Source organism: Chrysochloris asiatica, unplaced genomic scaffold (genome assembly GCF_000296735.1).
Source record: "Chrysochloris asiatica unplaced genomic scaffold, ChrAsi1.0 scaffold00261, whole genome shotgun sequence".
In the NCBI taxonomy this organism is placed as follows: domain Eukaryota; kingdom Metazoa; phylum Chordata; class Mammalia; order Afrosoricida; family Chrysochloridae; genus Chrysochloris; species Chrysochloris asiatica.
This window is the reverse complement of record NW_006408779.1, coordinates 2,880,493-2,897,695: the sequence shown is the minus strand read 5'-3', so window position 1 is coordinate 2,897,695 and position 17,203 is coordinate 2,880,493. Positions and strand designations below refer to the sequence as shown.

General features: G+C 53.7%; 3 protein-coding genes across 3 annotated transcripts in view; 1 reads left to right on the top strand and 2 right to left on the bottom strand.

Moving 5' to 3' along the window:
- Positions 1–290: 290 nt before the first annotated feature.
- On the bottom strand, positions 291–4,706 carry NOC4L (nucleolar complex associated 4 homolog (S. cerevisiae)). Its single transcript, XM_006874066.1, has 15 exons — positions 4,590–4,706; positions 4,380–4,500; positions 3,793–3,899; positions 2,701–2,808; positions 2,446–2,595; positions 2,269–2,368; positions 1,969–2,003; positions 1,763–1,813; positions 1,574–1,685; positions 1,437–1,497; positions 1,171–1,281; positions 849–1,009; positions 686–768; positions 490–603; positions 291–410 (listed from the first exon to the last, which is right to left on the bottom strand). Exons 1-15 carry the CDS (start codon positions 4,704–4,706, stop codon positions 291–293), a joined length of 1,551 nt encoding a protein of 516 aa, XP_006874128.1.
- Positions 4,707–4,835: 129 nt separating this feature from the next.
- Positions 4,836–12,636, top strand: DDX51 (DEAD (Asp-Glu-Ala-Asp) box polypeptide 51). Its single transcript, XM_006874085.1, has 14 exons — positions 4,836–5,315; positions 9,945–10,095; positions 10,199–10,344; positions 10,432–10,503; positions 10,592–10,698; positions 10,776–10,884; positions 10,965–11,110; positions 11,188–11,374; positions 11,462–11,577; positions 11,736–11,852; positions 11,933–12,034; positions 12,121–12,184; positions 12,275–12,409; positions 12,610–12,636. Exons 1-14 carry the CDS (start codon positions 4,836–4,838, stop codon positions 12,634–12,636), a joined length of 1,959 nt encoding a protein of 652 aa, XP_006874147.1.
- A 4,401-nt stretch (positions 12,637–17,037) lies between these two features.
- Positions 17,038–17,203, bottom strand: part of LOC102842692 (E1A-binding protein p400-like) — a 19,400-nt gene continuing 19,234 nt past the window's right edge. The window contains exon 3 of the mRNA XM_006874084.1: positions 17,038–17,155. Within this exon, the coding sequence (XP_006874146.1) occupies positions 17,038–17,155 (118 nt within the window). The remainder of the gene's footprint in view (positions 17,156–17,203) is intronic.

Sequence of the window (17,203 nt, the reverse complement as noted above, 5' to 3'; positions counted from 1 at the left end):
CAGTCACAGAGACGCAGACCCCCACCACAGCAACATCTACTGAACCCAGACAGGGGGCCTCCGGAACACATGCCCACAAAGAGGACAGGCCTGGGCTGGCTGAGTAGCTGCTGCCCTTGGACCTCACAGATCCCAGACAGGACCCTTCCTGCCATCTGCCCCCACCAGGTGCAAAGCTCCAACCTGGGCATGGACAGGGCATTCACGAGTCCCCCTGCTCCTTCCCAGAGACGCCCCTCACCAGACACGATCTTAGAAAACCATTTATTGGGGAGGGGACAGGATGGGGGTCAGCTGAGTGAGAAGTAGTGAGCACACAAGTCCTCCCGCCGGCCCAGCAGGCCTGAGGCGGGGATGAATTCCAGAGGCACGGGTTCTGGAACCTTCTTCTTCAAGTCCTGCTCAAAGACCTGGAGGGCAGACGGTTGGCTCTCAGGGCGTCCCCTGAAGTGCCCCCCGCACCCTTCAATCCACACCCCTGCCCCCTACCTCGTAGGGCGTGAGCTCCAAGAGTGGTGCGATGCTGACCTCGGGGACGCACAGGGTCTGGTTGATGGCGCTGGCTGCCTTGGACACATCAGGGTGGTAGTGCTTCTGCAGAGCCTGGGGTGGGGAGAGGCCCTCACAGCACGTGTGGTCACATGTGGTGACGTGTGGACAAGGACAATGGGAAGCGAGGCCTAACCTGTAGCTCCCACAGTGAGCTCTCCAGGGCACGGCTCTTGGCAGGGTCCTGCTCTCCAGGGTCGTAGGGGTCTGTGTCCAGCTCTGGGGATGAGTTGAGACCTGTCTGCATCACCACCCAGTCCCCTTGGTCCTCGGTACCACCCTCACAGCCCCTCACTCACCAGGGCCCTGGGGCCGGTGTATGAGGACACGGCAGGCGGGGTGCCGGCGCAGCAGGTTGCAGATGAAGGGAAGGACCATGAGAAGGGCTTCGGGGGGCGCGGTGAGCGCCAGGCGGGACAGGCGTTTGGCAAAGGCGGCCACCAGGTAGGCGGGCAGGTGGCTGGGGGGTGGGAAGGTGTAAGGGCCGTGAGCCTGCACCCCTACTCTATTCCAGCCCAGGGCTGTGGTGGGAACAGGCACTCAAGGGTAGGTAGGTGCCCCTCTGTGGACCCCACCTATCCCTGAAGGTCAACCTGCCCGGGCTCCCAGGCCAGTGCTCACGAGGACGACAGGAACAGGTCAGCCAGGTAGAAGAAGCGGGCTCGGTATCTGACGTGGAAGATGGAGGCTTCCAGGAGGTTGTAGAGCTTCTGGTAGAAGTCAGGGTACTCCCTGGGGATGGGGTATCGTGAGGAGGCTAGCCCAGGGGACCCCTGAGCCCCCCTACTCACTACCACGGCCCCACCCTTCTTCCCGACCCCATGTTTCCAAAGGCTACAGGTTGGGGGCGGGGGCCAGGGCCAGGAGCCTGCAGCCCCCCCACTCACAGGTTGTGTTTGTGGATCAGGATGAAGAGTCCATTCAGGGCCAAGAGGCTGATGGCTCCGCCTGCAGAGAAGTGGGCGTGACTCTTGATGCCCCTCCCCTGAGTGGGCGGAGTCCCAGGGTGAGCCCAGCCCCTCACCGACATCATAGGCGCTGGTAAGGAAGTCCATCATGAGTGTGGGCTGGGCCAGCTGGGGCAGGATGGACTCGTGCATGATGACCAGCACCTTCTTGTAAAGGCTGACAGGCAGCTGGGGGCAGAGATGGGTCTGAGCCCAGACTCAGGGCACCTGTCTCCCTCAGCCCTTAGCTCACCTGCAGGGTCTACCTTGTGCTGTAGGAAACGGAGCCACATGAGCTGGAAGGCTTTCCTGTGTTCCTGCGGGGGGAGCGGAAGTGTGGACACGTGCCCTCAGTGGGCCCCTCACAGCCAGCAAGGTCCCTGCCTCCCACCCAAACTCAGTGTGCTTGGCAGCCCAAGACTTGGGGGTGCTGCCTCATGCCTTCCAGGCTCCACACCGGGAAAAAGCTCACCTTCAAATTCACTGCCTTCCACTTGTCTGATGGCTCTGCAAGGAGGGCTCCGGCTGAGAAATGGGGGGCCCTGGGTACAATCCCCGCCCCCGCTGCTCCCTGAGAGGGGGGACCCAGGATAACCTTACCTCCCCCTGCTCCCTGGGATGGGGACCTAGAAAAAACACACACACACACACACACACACACACACCCCACCCCCACCCCGCTCCCTGGGATGGGGACCTAGAATACACACACAACACCCCCACTTCCCCCTGCTCCCAGGGAGGGGTACCCAGAGCAGGCCAGGCCGCTCACCTGTGTGCTTCACATAGAGGCTTGGCGTAGTGCCCTCCTGACGAGGCAGGCTGACGGCAGACAGCAGAGTGAAAGCGTTGTTCCAGAAGGGGAGAGGCACCTGCAGTAGCCTGCTTCAGCACCTGGAGCCGGCCCACCCACCAGCCCCTCCCATCCACAAGACGCTGGGCAGCTGACCTCTGCTCGTCCATCAGTGACCCTGGCCACGGTCCCAGCAGCTGCCTTCATCGTGTGGTAGCGAATGTCATCGTACTCCAGGTAGCCTTGGAACTGCGAGAGGAGCAGGGCACGGTCCTCCTCCAGGGACAGCAGGCTCTCCACCACCAGCTGGGGGGCAGCAATCAGTGAGCCCCGTGGGCAGTGGGGGGAGAGGACCAGCAGGTAGCCCACCCCAGGGCAGTAGTCAGCAGTGCCATACACGGCACCCCTCACCTTGAAGAGCTCGAAGGGAAACAGATAGTGGCCCTCCCACTTGGGTTTCTCCAGGGGATGGGAGCCTTCCAGCTGCACAAACTTCATAAGGGTACCAAGAGCCAGCTCCTGGGGGAAGAGGGGAGAAAGGGAGCAGTGTGGCCAAGATGACCCCAACACATGCCTCCAGAGACCAGGTCCAAAGGTCACCTGGCCAGGAAGCCTCTCATGGGACGACACAGAGAGAGCCAGCACAGCACAGACCACTGGCGGAAAATGAGAGCAGGGCCTGTCAGCGGTGCCTGGACTCCGTGTCCATGACAAGGTCAGCTCCTACAGCCAGCACACACACTACACGCTGTGCTGAGATCATGGCCGCTGGAGGCCAGAGCCTCAGAATGGCTGTGCAAACATGGATGTGAGACGCCACTGCAGCGTGTGGCAGAGAGCAGGGGCCCAGCAGACAGTGGCCACCGAACCTGCAGGTCCAGGGCTGAGAGCTGTCCACCTTCACAGCCCAGGCACAGGGGCATCGCTAAGTATAAAAGCCATGTGTGAGATAGCAAGGAGTTGGGGGGGAGTGTGGCAAACTGGACACAATGTGCCAACTAAAGGCCTTCTTGCTCCTTCCTGTAGATGACAACTGCCAGCCCCAAACGTGGCCCAGCACAGTCGGCAGGGTTTTCTGCGTGAGAAGCTAGAACCAGGATGTCCATGGGACAGCTCCCAACACTAAAGAGTCGGTGACTTGACTACAATCAAAGACGACCGAGTATTAATAAAGTGGGTGGGCTGTCGGCGTGTGGGCTCCATTATGTAAGGACTGCTCGCCAGCCTGTCCTCTCGCTGCACAGCTGCACTGTGGCAGGCACGGTGGTGAGCAGCGTGCCGTGGCTTGGCTGGGGAGGACGTGGCAGTGACCAGGGCTCTGAGTCACCTGCCCCAGGACAGACTTAGCCCCTGTGAATGGCTTATCAGCTGTGATACAGGCCCTTCCCCAGACATGGACCAACACCCACCCGGTAGCCACCACACTTCTGCATTTATGCCCACATGTGATACACCACCCAAAGGGAAGAGTGTGTCCTCTCTCCACAGCGCCCCAACACTCACCTGGACCTGGAAGGAGGGGTGAGCCAGGAGCTCGCTTAGGCGATTGCAGCAGCTCTGGTATCGGTGCCGCATCCACACCTTGTACTTGCGAGTGGCTCCCTGGGACCCTGTAGGCAGGGCTTCTGGTTAGCTGTACAGGCCCACCCAGGTGAACCCATCCTAACCCTCTTAACACCCATGGGACCCTCTACAAGCTCAGGCCGACACACAGGGAGAGCTATGCCAATGCTAAGTGACCCAAGGCAGACCTCCCCACCCTTTACTGCATTCCATGACCTGGGGTCCTCAGGGCCGGGGCTGGGGGTGTGGTCCCAATGTGGAACAGCAAACACGTGGGAAGGATGGGCCTTCCAAACGTTCGCTGGAGCCTGGTGGCGCAGTGGTGAAGCGCCCCGGGCAGTGTTTGGTTTTCGGCTTTTCCGGAACTGTGTTGACATTACCTCCCCACACCCTCCCAAGGCCCCCCGGCAGGATAGGCTCCTTCCCAAGTGGTCTTGGATTGCGTTCCCGCCGAGTCGCAGCCGGAGCTTTGAACAACAGCCTTCCCCCGCCCCCTGGGTGAGCAGAGACCCCCTTCGGGGGCTCACCTGTCATGACGGCCTCCTCGGGGGGCAACCGGCCCACAAACAGCTCTCCCCGCTCCAGCAACGCCCCGAACAGGCGGCTGCATATGCGGACAGCTTCCTGGATCTCCGCCGGGTCCTCGGACTGCGGGGAGACCAGGCCGTGAGCGCCCGCCGCTCCGCCAACCCCCAGGAAGGCCCCAGCCTCAGGCCCGTGCCAGTCCGAAACGTCACCTGCAGCGCGGCCAGGATGTCGAACACGGCATTGGCCTCGGCGCGGCTCGCCAGCACCGCCTCCAGCAGGCGGCCCAGCGCCCGGCCCCGGCCCGCGGCCACCCGATCCGGATCCATGCCGCAGCCGCCCCACGCGGACCCGGCAAACTCCGGCGCGCGTGTGACGTCACGCCCGTGACGTCGGTATGGCGCGCCCGCCCGCACGTCACAGCGGCGCCGGACTCGGGCTCGTGCGGACTCCTGGTCATGGCGCTCTTTCACGTTGCGAGGTACCCCGGGCCAGAAGCGGCGGGCCCGGCGGAGTCCGAGGCGGGCGGCAGGGCCCGTGCACTGCTGGAGCGGCTGCAGAGCCGGGCCCGAGAACGGCAGCAGCGAAGGGAGTCGGCGCCGCCGGAGGCGACCGCAGAGGCGACGGGAAAGCGGCGGCGACGACCGCGGCGGCGGCGACCCGGGAGCAGTCCGGCACCGGGCAGCCCGGACGCTCCGCGGAAGAAACGGCAGAAAGCGACGGGCGGGGACGCGGACGCAGGTGGGCGCCGGGGCCGGGCCAGGGAAGGGGCGCCGCCCGGGTCGGACCGACGAGTTGCCTCGACCCCGTCCTGCCCGGCAGAGAGTGGCGACAAGGCGCCGGGAGCCAGCTCCGAGGCGGAGTCCCCGGACGAGTCTGCGTGTTCTCCGGGCCATGCCCTGCTGCTTGGGGGCTTCGAGATGAGGAAGGCTCCAAAGGTGAGCGACTCGGACGTGGGTCAGGGGCGCGCAGGTGGCTTCACCTGGGCCTCAGTAAACGCGCAGTAACTAAGGTAACGAGGAAGGTCTGCGCGGAGAACGGTTGGGCAGGGGGAATCGAGCCTGTTTAAAGTAAAAACAGGTGTTTTTAATGGTGGACAGGGGGGTTGCAAAACAGTGGAACACGGAGGCGCTCGGAGTGACAGGTTGATAGAGGTCCAAACCCGCAACTGGGGATCTTTTCCGTGTATTCTGATTGAGTGGTATTTCTTTACAAAGTTGTAGGTGGCAGGGTCTTGGTTGACCACGTTTGGCCGGGCTTGACATTCGTTGTGAAAAGGGGGCTTCAGGTGACAAGACATGAGTGATTGCCCCGTTTTTGAAACATGTCTAAAACCATAAGCTTTTTCTATGTACGAGGGAGGCCTTCCAAAAAGTTCTTGAAAAATTCTATGTATTTTTTAAAACTTTTTAGTCTTAACTGAAGGTTTACACAAGCAGATCATCTATTTTACATTCAACAAATCATTCCCTATATTTCATTGAAGTGATTGCAGTCCCCTCAAAGTAACATCCGGACCCACTGTCTCCCCGTGTTTCCTGTTTTCATTCCTCCTCCTTACCCCACCCTGGAGAACTTTGTCCTAAGGTAAATGCCGCCTGTTCTCGAATGGTTGACAGTTCTGTGGTGTGTGTACCTTATTAGTGTTGTTGGCCCCCCGCCTGGCTGAAAATTGAGCCACTAGGATGTAGTTCTGTAGGATAAACAATGGACTGCTAACCCCAAGGTTGGTGGTTTGAACCCACCAGCCGCCTGTCAGAAACTCTAAAGATGGTTGTTGCGAGTCAGAACCAACTCAGCAGCACTTAACGAATTCATTTCCAGAGGCCAGTCTGGGGGTTCCTTGCGTTTCTTTCTGCCCAGTATGTCTGGTGTCTTGTGTGGTTTTGAGCTGTGTTCTCTATGCCCACCCACTCTATCCGGGACCTTCTAATGTGTCCCTTTGAGAGCACTTGATAGTGGATGCTGAGCACCATCTGGTTCTTCTCTCCAGGTTGTGGAGATTCGTCCTAAGTGTCCAGTTTTCGTCACTCTCTTCTTCCGTATGGAGAGAGGCCAATAGTTACACCTACTCACCAAAGTAGGACGTAGAACACTGTTCATGGACTGTGATGCCCACCATGATATTTCCTGAAAGAACAGTGTGATCCTGAACCCCCAGACTAAGTAGCTCATCCCTTCAAGGTGATTGGTCTAAGAAGTTTAATAATTTTGCTCCCTGTATGCTCAGCCACATTCATGAATATTCTTACAGTGAAGGTAAATGTTTCTGTACAGATAGCCTCTGACATTTCTGTATTTGTGGGTATGCTCCCACACCCTCTCTGCCTGCGTGTCTATCCTTGCATCTACCCCATAGATTGTTGTTTTTGTAGGGTTGTATATATATAGTAGTATTTATCTCTCTTCCTTTTTTTTTTAAATTTTACATATAAAGCTTTTATTGTGAGTTGTTCGTTTACATGGCAGAACATCGGTTTGCACTCAATCCGTCATATTTTGTTTCACTGCGATGATTACAAGCCCCTCTGTGCACCATCAGTTAAGCGTATTTGCCTCTGCTCCTGCTTTTGTTTTGTTGGTATATACAGAAACACTCAGGAATATATAATCGTTTAAACAGCTAAAGGGCACAGTTTGCAAGCCAACCTCACGGCTACTAGCACACAACCTTTCTCTTTCCATGAGTCTAGAGTCCTCATATGTCTGCCTCCCTCTCTGGTGTTGCTGCTTCTCTGGTTAGGATCCCGTATTCCGCTCATGCTCTTCCCTCTAGGTGGTCCTTGGTCCTCTGTTCCTGGACTGGAAGATTAACGCTTTCCACGTTTTTGTTTCAGAGAGATTAGTCCCTGGTCTGGTGTGTCCATCATGTGTCCACCTAACCCTCACCCTAACCCTTTTTACTCTCTTGGTGAATTCTTTGGATGCACATTAATTTCTAATTTTTAGTGTGTCCCAGTCATCTGATTTATTCTATTTGTGTGTCGTTTGCCATGTTTTTGATAAGTCTGTGTATGTTTTATATCAGAGCCCTTAAGTTTGTCTCTGTTCTATCATTGATAATCATTATAGTTCTGGGAATTACATTTAGATCTTTAATCCATGTTGAGCTAGGTTTCACATATGGTGTAAGGTATAGGTCTTGTTTCATTCTTTTGTGAATCGATTTCCAGTTTTGCTAGCACCATTTGTTGAAGAGACTTTCTCTTCCCCGTGTAATGTATGTTGGCTCCTTGTCAAAGATCACTTGACTTTGTGGATGAACTTGCTTCTGGGCTCTCAGTTCTCTTCCTTTGATCTATGTGTCTGTCACTCATTGAACCAGTGCCAGCCTGCTGTGACCACTGTGGTCTTGTAGTAGGTTGGGAAGTCTGGAAGCAAGAGGCCTCTCACTTAGTTCATTTTTTAAGCAGTGCTTTGCTTATCTGAGGTCTCTTTCCTTCCAGATACAGTTGGTGATTTTTTTTTCCATCTCTTCAAAGAATGTTTTTGGAATCTGGATTGGGATTGCATAATACGTGTAGATTGCTTTAGGTAATACTGCCATTTTCACACTGTTAAGTTTTCCCATCCACGACCGTGGTAAATTATTCCATTTTTGTGTATGTCTTTTGGTTTCTCGTAGTACTGTTTCATAGTTTTCTTTATACAGGTATTTTGTTTCTCTGGCTAGATTTATATTCTGAATACCATTTACCATACCCATCCAAAGGATGAAGTGTTTGTTTTCCTAATTTCCTCTTCAGAGCTTTCATCATTAGTATATAGGAATCCAACTGATTGTATATATTGATCTTGTACCCTGCTACTTTGGTGAATTTTCTAATGATTTCTAGTAGTTTTTTAGTGAGTCTTTGGAATTTTCTGTGTATAGAAAATTGTTTGCAGCTTTACTTCTTCCTTGCCAATTTGGGTACTTTTCGTCTCTTTTGTGCCTTAGAGCTCCAGCTAAGCCTTCCCACACAGTGTTGAATAGAAGTGGCAATAATGGACATCCTTGGCTGGTTCCTGTTCACAAGGGGAGGGTTTTCAGTTTCTCTCTGTTCAGAGTGATGCTTGCTGTGGGTTTGTATACACGTTCTTAATTATGTTGAGGAATTCTCCTTCAATTCTTGCTTTGTTTAGTGTTTTTATCAGGAATGGGTGCTGGATTTTGTCAAATGCCTTTTCTGCATCAGTCGATACAATCATGTGTTTTTTTGTTTGTTTTTACTGTGGTGAATTCCATTGAGCATTTCTCCTATTAGTGATGTTCTTCTCTGGTTTTGGCATGAGAATGGTTACGCTGGCTTTGTAAAATGTATTAGGAAGTTTCCCCTCCCTTTTCTAGGTTCTGGAATACTTTGAGTGAAATAGATGTCAGTTCTTCTATGAATGTTTGATAAAACTCACCTGTGAAGCCATCTGAGCCTGGACTTTTTTTGGTTGGAAGTTTTTGATGACCTGATTTATTTTTCTTCCTAACCTATAGGTTTGTTCAAGTTTTCTCCTTCACTCTGTGTAAGTTTAGGTAGGTCATGTTTTTCTAAAAATGCATCCATTTCCTCTAAATTCTCAAATTTGTTGGAGTACAGTTCTTCACAGCACTCGTTTATTATCTTGTTCAATCCCTGGGTCTCTGCTGAGTTTCTTTCTGGTTGTTCTATCCTTTTTCACAAGTTGCGTATTAAAATCTCCTACTATGGAGTCCTGCCTGGTGTGGCGCTGTGGTTAATGCATGAGACTGCAGAGTCGGTGGTTCAAACTCACCAGCTGCTCCTTGTAAACTCTCTACAGGGTCGCTGTGGGTTGGAATCGACTTAGTGGCACTTAACGTCTATTATTGTAAAGGTGTCTTATTTTTTTCTACAATTGTATTAGGGTTTGCTTTTCTGGTTTGGGGCTTTTTCACAGGAAACATTATGGTTATTACCTCATACTTTTCCCTTTAACCATGGAGATCATGACCGTTGTCTCTTATGCTGATCTTATTTTGTCTGAAGTTAATATTGTCACTTCTCATTATTGCAATTAGCTTGGTACACATTTTTCTATCCTTTCGTTTTTAATGTTTCTGTCTTTCTATGTTAGGGGAGTCTCTGGTTTACTTTCTGCTGTTTGTATATATGTTTTTATATATGGGTGAAATATGGGTCATGTTTCTTCTGCAAACCGATTTCGTTTTGCTGGAAATTTTAGAAGAGACTTCTTTTCCATGTAATGTATTTTGATCGTTTGCCAAATACTACCTAAATTTTATTATGTTTCAATTCCCTTTTTCTATGAACTTTTTAAGCCACTTGTATGTATTTTAGGGTAAAAAACATTTTAGTTGGGAGGTTCTAAGCATGAACACCATGTCAGACACCCTTTCATCCTGAACATTGGTTTAATAAGGACCACTTCTTGCCACAAGTTTTACATATGTAGTACAAGGTAGTTTGTAAAGCCACCTTTTTTTGAAGAAGTCATTTGTGTCTTTATTAGGGGGCAGGTAGAGGTGTTCCAGAGGTATTGGGGGGGGGCATGTTTAGGCTGATGGGAAGGGGTGGGGTAACCATGGGGACCTCTTTCTCCCTTGTTGACAGGTCCAGCCTTTTCTGCCCACGTGGCTGGCCAGGCCGAGCCGGGTGGGCAAGAACGTCACGGAGCACCTGGTTCCCATTCAGGATCTGCCTGAGGTGCACCCTGAGCTTCAGAAAAAACTGCGGGCCCAGGGTCTCTCCTCCTACTTCCCAGGTGAGTCCACAGCCCTCCAGCACCCTGTGCCCGTGTCCCTCAGCAGCTGGTGTGGGCCACGTGAACAGGGCCACCTCACCTGTGCCCTGACCACCTTGCCCAGTCCAGGCAGCTGTGATTCCCACCCTCCTGGAGAGTGCAGCTGGGGGTTTTCTTGTGGGGAGAGGGGGCTTCCAGCCCCAAGACCTCTGCGTCTCAGCTCCAACGGGCAGCGGGAAGACCCTGGCCTTTGTCATCCCTGTGGTCCAGGTGAGTCAGCTGTCCCTCAGGCCTTGCTGATGATAGCCCTCCTCCACCTCTCCCCCGACTCTGCTGATACCACTTCCCCTCCCCCAGGCCCTGCTGCAGCGAGTGGTGTGCCGAGTCCGCGCCCTGGTTGTACTGCCCACTAAGGAGCTGGCCCAGCAGGTACGGGGGTGGGGGGCGCAGAGGCCAGTGTGGGAGCTCCTGCGGCTCTTCCTTCCCTCTGGCCGGTGACAGCCTGTGTGTTCTCCAGGTGAGCAAGGTGTTCCAGGTGTACACTGATGCCACGCCCCTGCGTGTCGCCCTGGTAACTGGGCAGAGGTCACTGTCCAGGGAGCAGGAGAGTCTCGTCCAGAGAACGTAGGTGGGGGTATAGCCATGTGATGGGCGCCTGCTGTCGGGGGGTCTGGGGGGCTCAGCAGCACTTTTGTCTGCAGAGCTGATGGCTACCGCTGCCTGGCCGACATTGTGGTGGCCACCCCTGGCCGCCTGGTGGACCACATCGACCAGACCCCTGGCTTCAGCCTACAGCAGCTGCGCTTCCTGGTATGTTGCTAACCTGCACTGGGCTCTGGCAGGAGGCTCCCTGTGTCCATCTCAGCCACCAGACCTGTTCTCACCTGCAGGTAGTGGACGAGGCAGACCGCATGGTGGATAGCATGCACCAGTCGTGGCTGCCACGGGTGATGGCCGCTGTGTTCCAGAGGGAGGAGCCCTCGGACCCTTGTGCCCTCTTTCAGCGGGAGCTGCCCAGGGCCGTGACTGCTGCCAGGTACCCTGGGCCCCTCCTGTTCTCCCTCCTCAGGGAGCCAGAGTCGCCCTGTCCTCACTGCCCTGCGCCCTCCCCAGTACCTGGGCCCCCCAGGTCCCTCTGCAGAAGCTGCTCTTCTCGGCCACCCTGACACAGAACCCCGAGAAGCTACAGCAACTCTCCCTCCACCAGCCCCAGCTCTTCTCCTCAGGGCTGGAGAGCCGGGGGCCCGAGGGTGTGGCTGATGACTCCGCGGGGAAGTACGTCTTCCCTGAGGGGCTGCTGGTGAGTTAGGGGCTGGTGGACGGACGGTGGTCAGCTGGGCACTGGGTCTGCCTCCTGGACCAACCAACTCTTCTCCTCCATGTGCAGCATCACTATGTGCCCTGCAGCCTCCGCGCCAAGCCACTGGCTGTCCTTCACCTGGTGCTGACCACGCAGCTCCCGAGAGTCCTCTGCTTCACCAACTCCCGCGAAAACTCCCACAGGTAGGGCTTGGTGGTCTGAGTTCATCTCAGCTGGGACCCAGCTTCCAGTTGGGGCTCAAGGATTGGCTGTAACTAGGTCTGGAAGTCAGGGAGAGACTGTGGGAACCGAGACATGCGGCTGGCGGTGTGAGGAGCTGCCCTGTGGCCTCTCTCCCCAGGCTCTTCCTGCTTGTGCGGGCCTTCGGGGGAGTGAGTGTGGCCGAGTTCTCCTCCCGTCACGGGCCTGGTCACAGGAAGAAGATTCTGAAGCAGTTTGAGCAGGGCAGGATCCAGCTGTGAGTCATGGGGTCTGAGGGGGGGTGGGGAGGGCACAGCTGGCCCCCAGCCTGGCTGTAGCAGACTCCATGTCTCACAGCCTTGTCAGCACAGATGCCACAGCCCGGGGCATCGATGTTCAGGGAGTAGAGCTGGTGGTTAACTACGACGCCCCACAGTACGCGAGGACCTACGTGCACCGGTGCGTCTCCTGGGGTGGTGGTGGCCAGAGGGGGCACATGGTTCCACTTGCCCGGTCTGGAGACCCGACCCTGTGCTTGGTTCCAGGGTTGGACGCACAGCACGAGCGGGACGAGCTGGACAGGCCTTTACGCTGCTGCTTCGGGTGCAGGTGAGCAGCAGGCTGGGCCCAGGGCTGGCTCGGCGGGCAGCCCTGAGCCTCCCAGGACTCTGGAACATGGTCCCGGGTGCCTTCCTCCAGGAGCACAAATTTCTGCGGATGCTGGCCGACGCGGGTGTGCCGGAGCTGGGGAGGCATGAGATCCCCTCGGAGCTGCTGCAGCCGTTGATCCCACGATATGAGGAGGCCTTGACCCAGCTGGAGAAGACTGTCAGGGTGAGGGCCTGTAGGCGCTGAGGCTGCAGCATATGATGAGACATAGACAGGAAGTGGAATGGGAGAAGGGAGGTCTTCCCTGAGCCACTTGACACTTACTGGCAGAAGGATGGGTTCCTGGCGTGGTCAGTCCATGGGTGCTGTGGTGGCTACGGTACCAAACCTGGCTCAGGGCCGCCTGACCCTCCTCCTTCCTGCAGGAGGAACAAAAGCAGAAGAAAGCCTAGCCTGCCTGGCTCCCGGGAGATGACAACACTGATGTGTGCAGAGGATCGATGGATTGCGCCTTCTGCGGACATGCTGAGGCCTCTGTAACCAGAGACTAGAGCGACAGGCGCTGCACTTTCTGGACATAGAACCCAGTGGGGTTTGTCACGTTTGGACGAGTGCTTACCTTGAGTTGATCTGGAAAATCATTCTTTTTATTAAAGCCCCACTTGTTTGTCTTGTCAGGTTGGTGGGGGGGTGGTTCGTGGCATCTACACCTACTGCTGGTGCCCCAAGGCCCCAGGGAGATGACACAGAGGCTCCGACTCATGAAGGTATTTCTGCGATTACTGGAGTGCAGCCAACAAGAGCAGGTTTTGTTTTTGTTTTGTTTTGTGTTTGTGAACTGAATGAAGGTTTACAGAGCAGATCATGGGTTTTACATCCAACAAATCCTACCACTGTTGTTATAGTGATGTAACAGTGCTTATCTGGAACTGTTGCATTCCTCCCTGTGTCTTCCAGGACCTTCATCTTTGCCTTTGCCAACCTCCCTCTTATCTACTGTCTGCCCTGACATTGAGTTTTCCTGTGTCTGCTGTGGTGCTGTAAGATAAAGCACTGCCCCACAAGGTTGGTTTGATCTGTGAGGTTGCCGGTTCAAACCCACCAGCCAATCCTCAGAAACTACACACGGAGTCCTGATGTGATACCGTGGGTCAGTATGCTGGACTCCAAAGTCACTTGAACCGCAGTGTCGGCAGTTCAAGCTCACCAGCTGCTCCTCGGAAACCCTACAGAGGTTCGCTATGGGTCAGAACTGACTTATCAAGAAAACCTTTCACTTTTCCCCCAACAGAGGTCTTATACAATATCTGTCCATTTTTAATTGACTAATTTCACTCAGTATATTGTTCTCCAGGCTCATCCACGGTTCTATCATTTAACATAGTCTTTAACGTAATACATGGCATGTATGTACCAAAGCTTGTTTAACCATTTGTTTGGTTGTGGGGCAGTTAGGCTGCCTCTGTGTGTTTGCTGTGTTGTGAATTGTGTTACGACCAAGTAGAGAGATTGCTAGGTCATTCAGTGTTTGCTTTTGCAACTTTCTGAGAAAACGTCAACCGTTTTCCACAGCAGCTCTGCCGTGTTACAGTCCCACCAGCGTGTAGGGGAGTTCCTGTCTCTCCACACACTTGCCAGCATTTGTTGTTGTTTTTTGAATTTTGGTATAAAGCTGGTGTAAGATGATGACATCACATTGTTTTGATCTGCATCTCTAGGATCACACAAGGTTGATTTGGAGATATTTTTTCCATATTGTGTTCTGTGTGTATGAGATCAGGTTGGCTGATAGCTCTCTCTCGTCTCGCTGAGTGGGTGAGTCAAGGGTATTTATTGGTCCAGCGTATATGGTTGGTGTCAGGTGGTGGTGTCTGGACTCAAACCTCCCTATCATTCTTAGAGGTTAACTGCTTAGTCAGCCTTTAAGACCCCCATGCAATCTTGTAGGTGGCTGTGACCTTTAACTTGGGAACTAGTGTGGAGGAAGGTCACAGTGGAAAACAAATCCATCTACATACTTCGCATTGCCATTGGCTGTTGTTAAAGTGTTCCGACTCATAGTGAACCTGCGTAGTGTATTGGGTTTCTGAGGAGCAAATGTATAATCTAATACTCTCTGGCAGCCAAGTAAAAATACCAGGCAAGGGAGAGCTGTAAGGCCAAGCAGCTGTGCAGTGTACTTGGTTGGCCCTTCTATGCTAACAGTTGTAACGTGGTACTGGATATAATTGAAAAGGTAGATGGTCTTTAAACCTACCTGACTTTGGGTGTTCCTGCTACATGGCTGTCATCTTGTGTTGGGAGGATCAGAGTGGCATCTTAATGAGACTCCAAGATGCCGCCCAGGTGGCCAAACAAGTCAGAGGTGGTCCCGTTTTGGCGACTTTGCAGTTACAAGAGGACACTGGAAATCAAAAGCAAAGTTATTCAACAGAATCGACTTGAGGACAGTTAACATAGTCTGAAACAAGTGGCTTATTTGGCAATAACAGTATCAGTAACCCATTGAGGCCCGTCCTGCCCCAAGTCATTCTCAGTATCTGCGAGGTCACTTTCTACCTTCTGTGTTAGCATCTTTACAGTAACCCGTGAGATGACCCTTACCACCCGCCCATGAAGCAATCTTCACGGTGGAGTCGGTTCTGACCCACAATGACCCTGCATAGGGTTTCTGAAGCTGTGAATCTTTTCAGGAGCAGAAAGCGTCATCTTTTTCCTGCGGAACAGATGGTAGGCTCGAACTGCCGACCTTGAGGTTCGCAGCCATTCTTCACTACCAGAGCTCCTTGCAATCATGAATCGTGTTTGTTAAGGACTCAGACTCATTGCCACCCTGTATAGGTTTTCCAAGGAGTGGCTGGTGAGTTTTCACCACCGAACTTGCGCCTCAAACCGACTTTGCAGTGTTTTATCCTAAGGTGCCACATCTCGTGGGTCAGACCTGTAAGTAAGTACAGATTCTCCTTCACCCAGTAGGATCGCCATAGTGAAAGAGACACTAACCACGCATCTGTGAGGGTTCTTTTCCTAGAGCACTAACTAGCAAGGAGCTCTGGTAGCGTAGTGGTTACGAATCGGGCTGCCAACCGCAGGGTCAGCTGTTCCGTGGGAAAAAGATGAGGCATTCTGCTCCCGTAAAGATTTACAGCCTCAGAAACCCTGTGCAGGGTCACTATGGGTCGGAACCGACTCCACGGCACATAACAACAACAACCACCACAACAAAGTACCAGGTGTTCGGTTGTAGGCCACCAGACTGTTTCCTCGGAGATCTAGAGAGAAGGGACACCATACCCTAACCTTGCCTCATTAACCAAACCAAGCCCATTCTCCCAAACGAGTATATCCTAGTGACCGTGGGAGGCCACTCGCTCATCGGCGCAGGGCTAACATTGCCCCCTCCACACCCCCTTCAAACCTGGCTCCTGGACTGCAGGTCCCAACCACCCCAGATAAGTCAGGAGAGTTAACTCCCCCACCCCAGAGCTGGAGGCTTGTTATCATGGCTTCAAGTGCTACCTGAACTCCTGGGTGAAGCTGGTGACCCTCCACATTGGGTCTCCCTGCCACACAAGGACAGGCATCCCTTGTTGGGTAGGATCCCTCGACAGCCACGCCAGTTATCTGCCAGGAGACACGTCTGTTAGCCACAGTCCCACGTAGCCATCCATCCCCCAGTGTACAGAGTGCGCAGTGCCTGGGAGCCATGCACTCTCTCTGTACCTGGGCAGCTCTGAAGGATGGGATGCCTGCAAGTGCTACCAATTCCAACCGAAATCTCTAGAGAGCTTTATGGGTTCTCAAGCCCAATGCTCCTTAAGTGGACTTACTTGGCTGGGGAAATCCATTTCCCCAAATGAGATAGATTTCATTTTCCCTTTGCACCGCCAAAGCGCTGCAGCTGATGTGTTCTGCCAGCCACACTATGAACCCAAAGCACCCAATGTTTCTAGACAGGTCAAGGTGGAACACTGGTCTACAGCGCCCACAGCAATGAAGGATCATTATCACAGCTCAGTTCCTATCGGGTTGATAAAGCGGGGCTAGGAACGGTCAGTACTGAGAAAACATGAAGGTCTGAACAGTACAAATCCTCTAGGGCAAGTGCAAAATTCTTACCTGGACTCGTGCCCCGGCGTTGTAGGAGAAGATCAGCAGTTCAAACCCACCACCAAATGCTCAAAATCCCTCTACCGGGTGACCACGAGTGAGCTCCAACTTGACAGCACTTTGCTCCCCAGTGTTCTTCTGACCTGGTTGGCGGAATAGCTGGCCGTGTCCATCTGGAAGGGAACTTACATGCCATCAAGTCGGTTCCAACCTATAGTGATGGTGATAGGGTTTTTGAGGAGTACCTGGTAGCTTTGAATTGCCAACCTTATGGTTCAAACTGACTTTGCAGTCCAGTGCATTATCCCGCAGACATACTAGAACTAGACATTGGAATTCTGTTGGTACGAGCCAAGTAATCTCTGGGAGTACCAGAAGATTATGGACGATCCTTCTGCTTTCTCCAGACTCCGGAGAGAAAACTTCTAGTCTGTGAACTACGCAACAAGAAACTGCTTTGAGCTGCATAATGTGCAGTGATGTCTTACAGGAGCCCTACGAACCAAGACGTGCTATATCCTTACTACCCCCCCTTCCTGCTTCACTTGAAGGGAAATAAATGCCCATGTTGCACCAATCAAATAATACCATCAACTTGGCCCTTATATGAACCCCATAGGGTTTCCAAGGCTGTCCCCTTCCACCCATGCTGCTGGGTTTGAACTGCTGACCTTGAAGTAGCAGCCGAACCCTTGAAACATGGCACCAGCAGAGATCCAACGTGGGCCTCTTGACACAGCCCCTTAGGCAGATGAGCTGGCTGCTGCAGAACGGGTGGGAACAATGCTGAGTGGTCTCTCAGGAGAAGCTGTGCTGTGCCGATTCCACTCAGGAACAGCACCAAGCCCTGCTCCCAGGTCCCTGAGGGAACACAGGGAGATGTGCTGGCCCCACCCCCTACCCTCCACC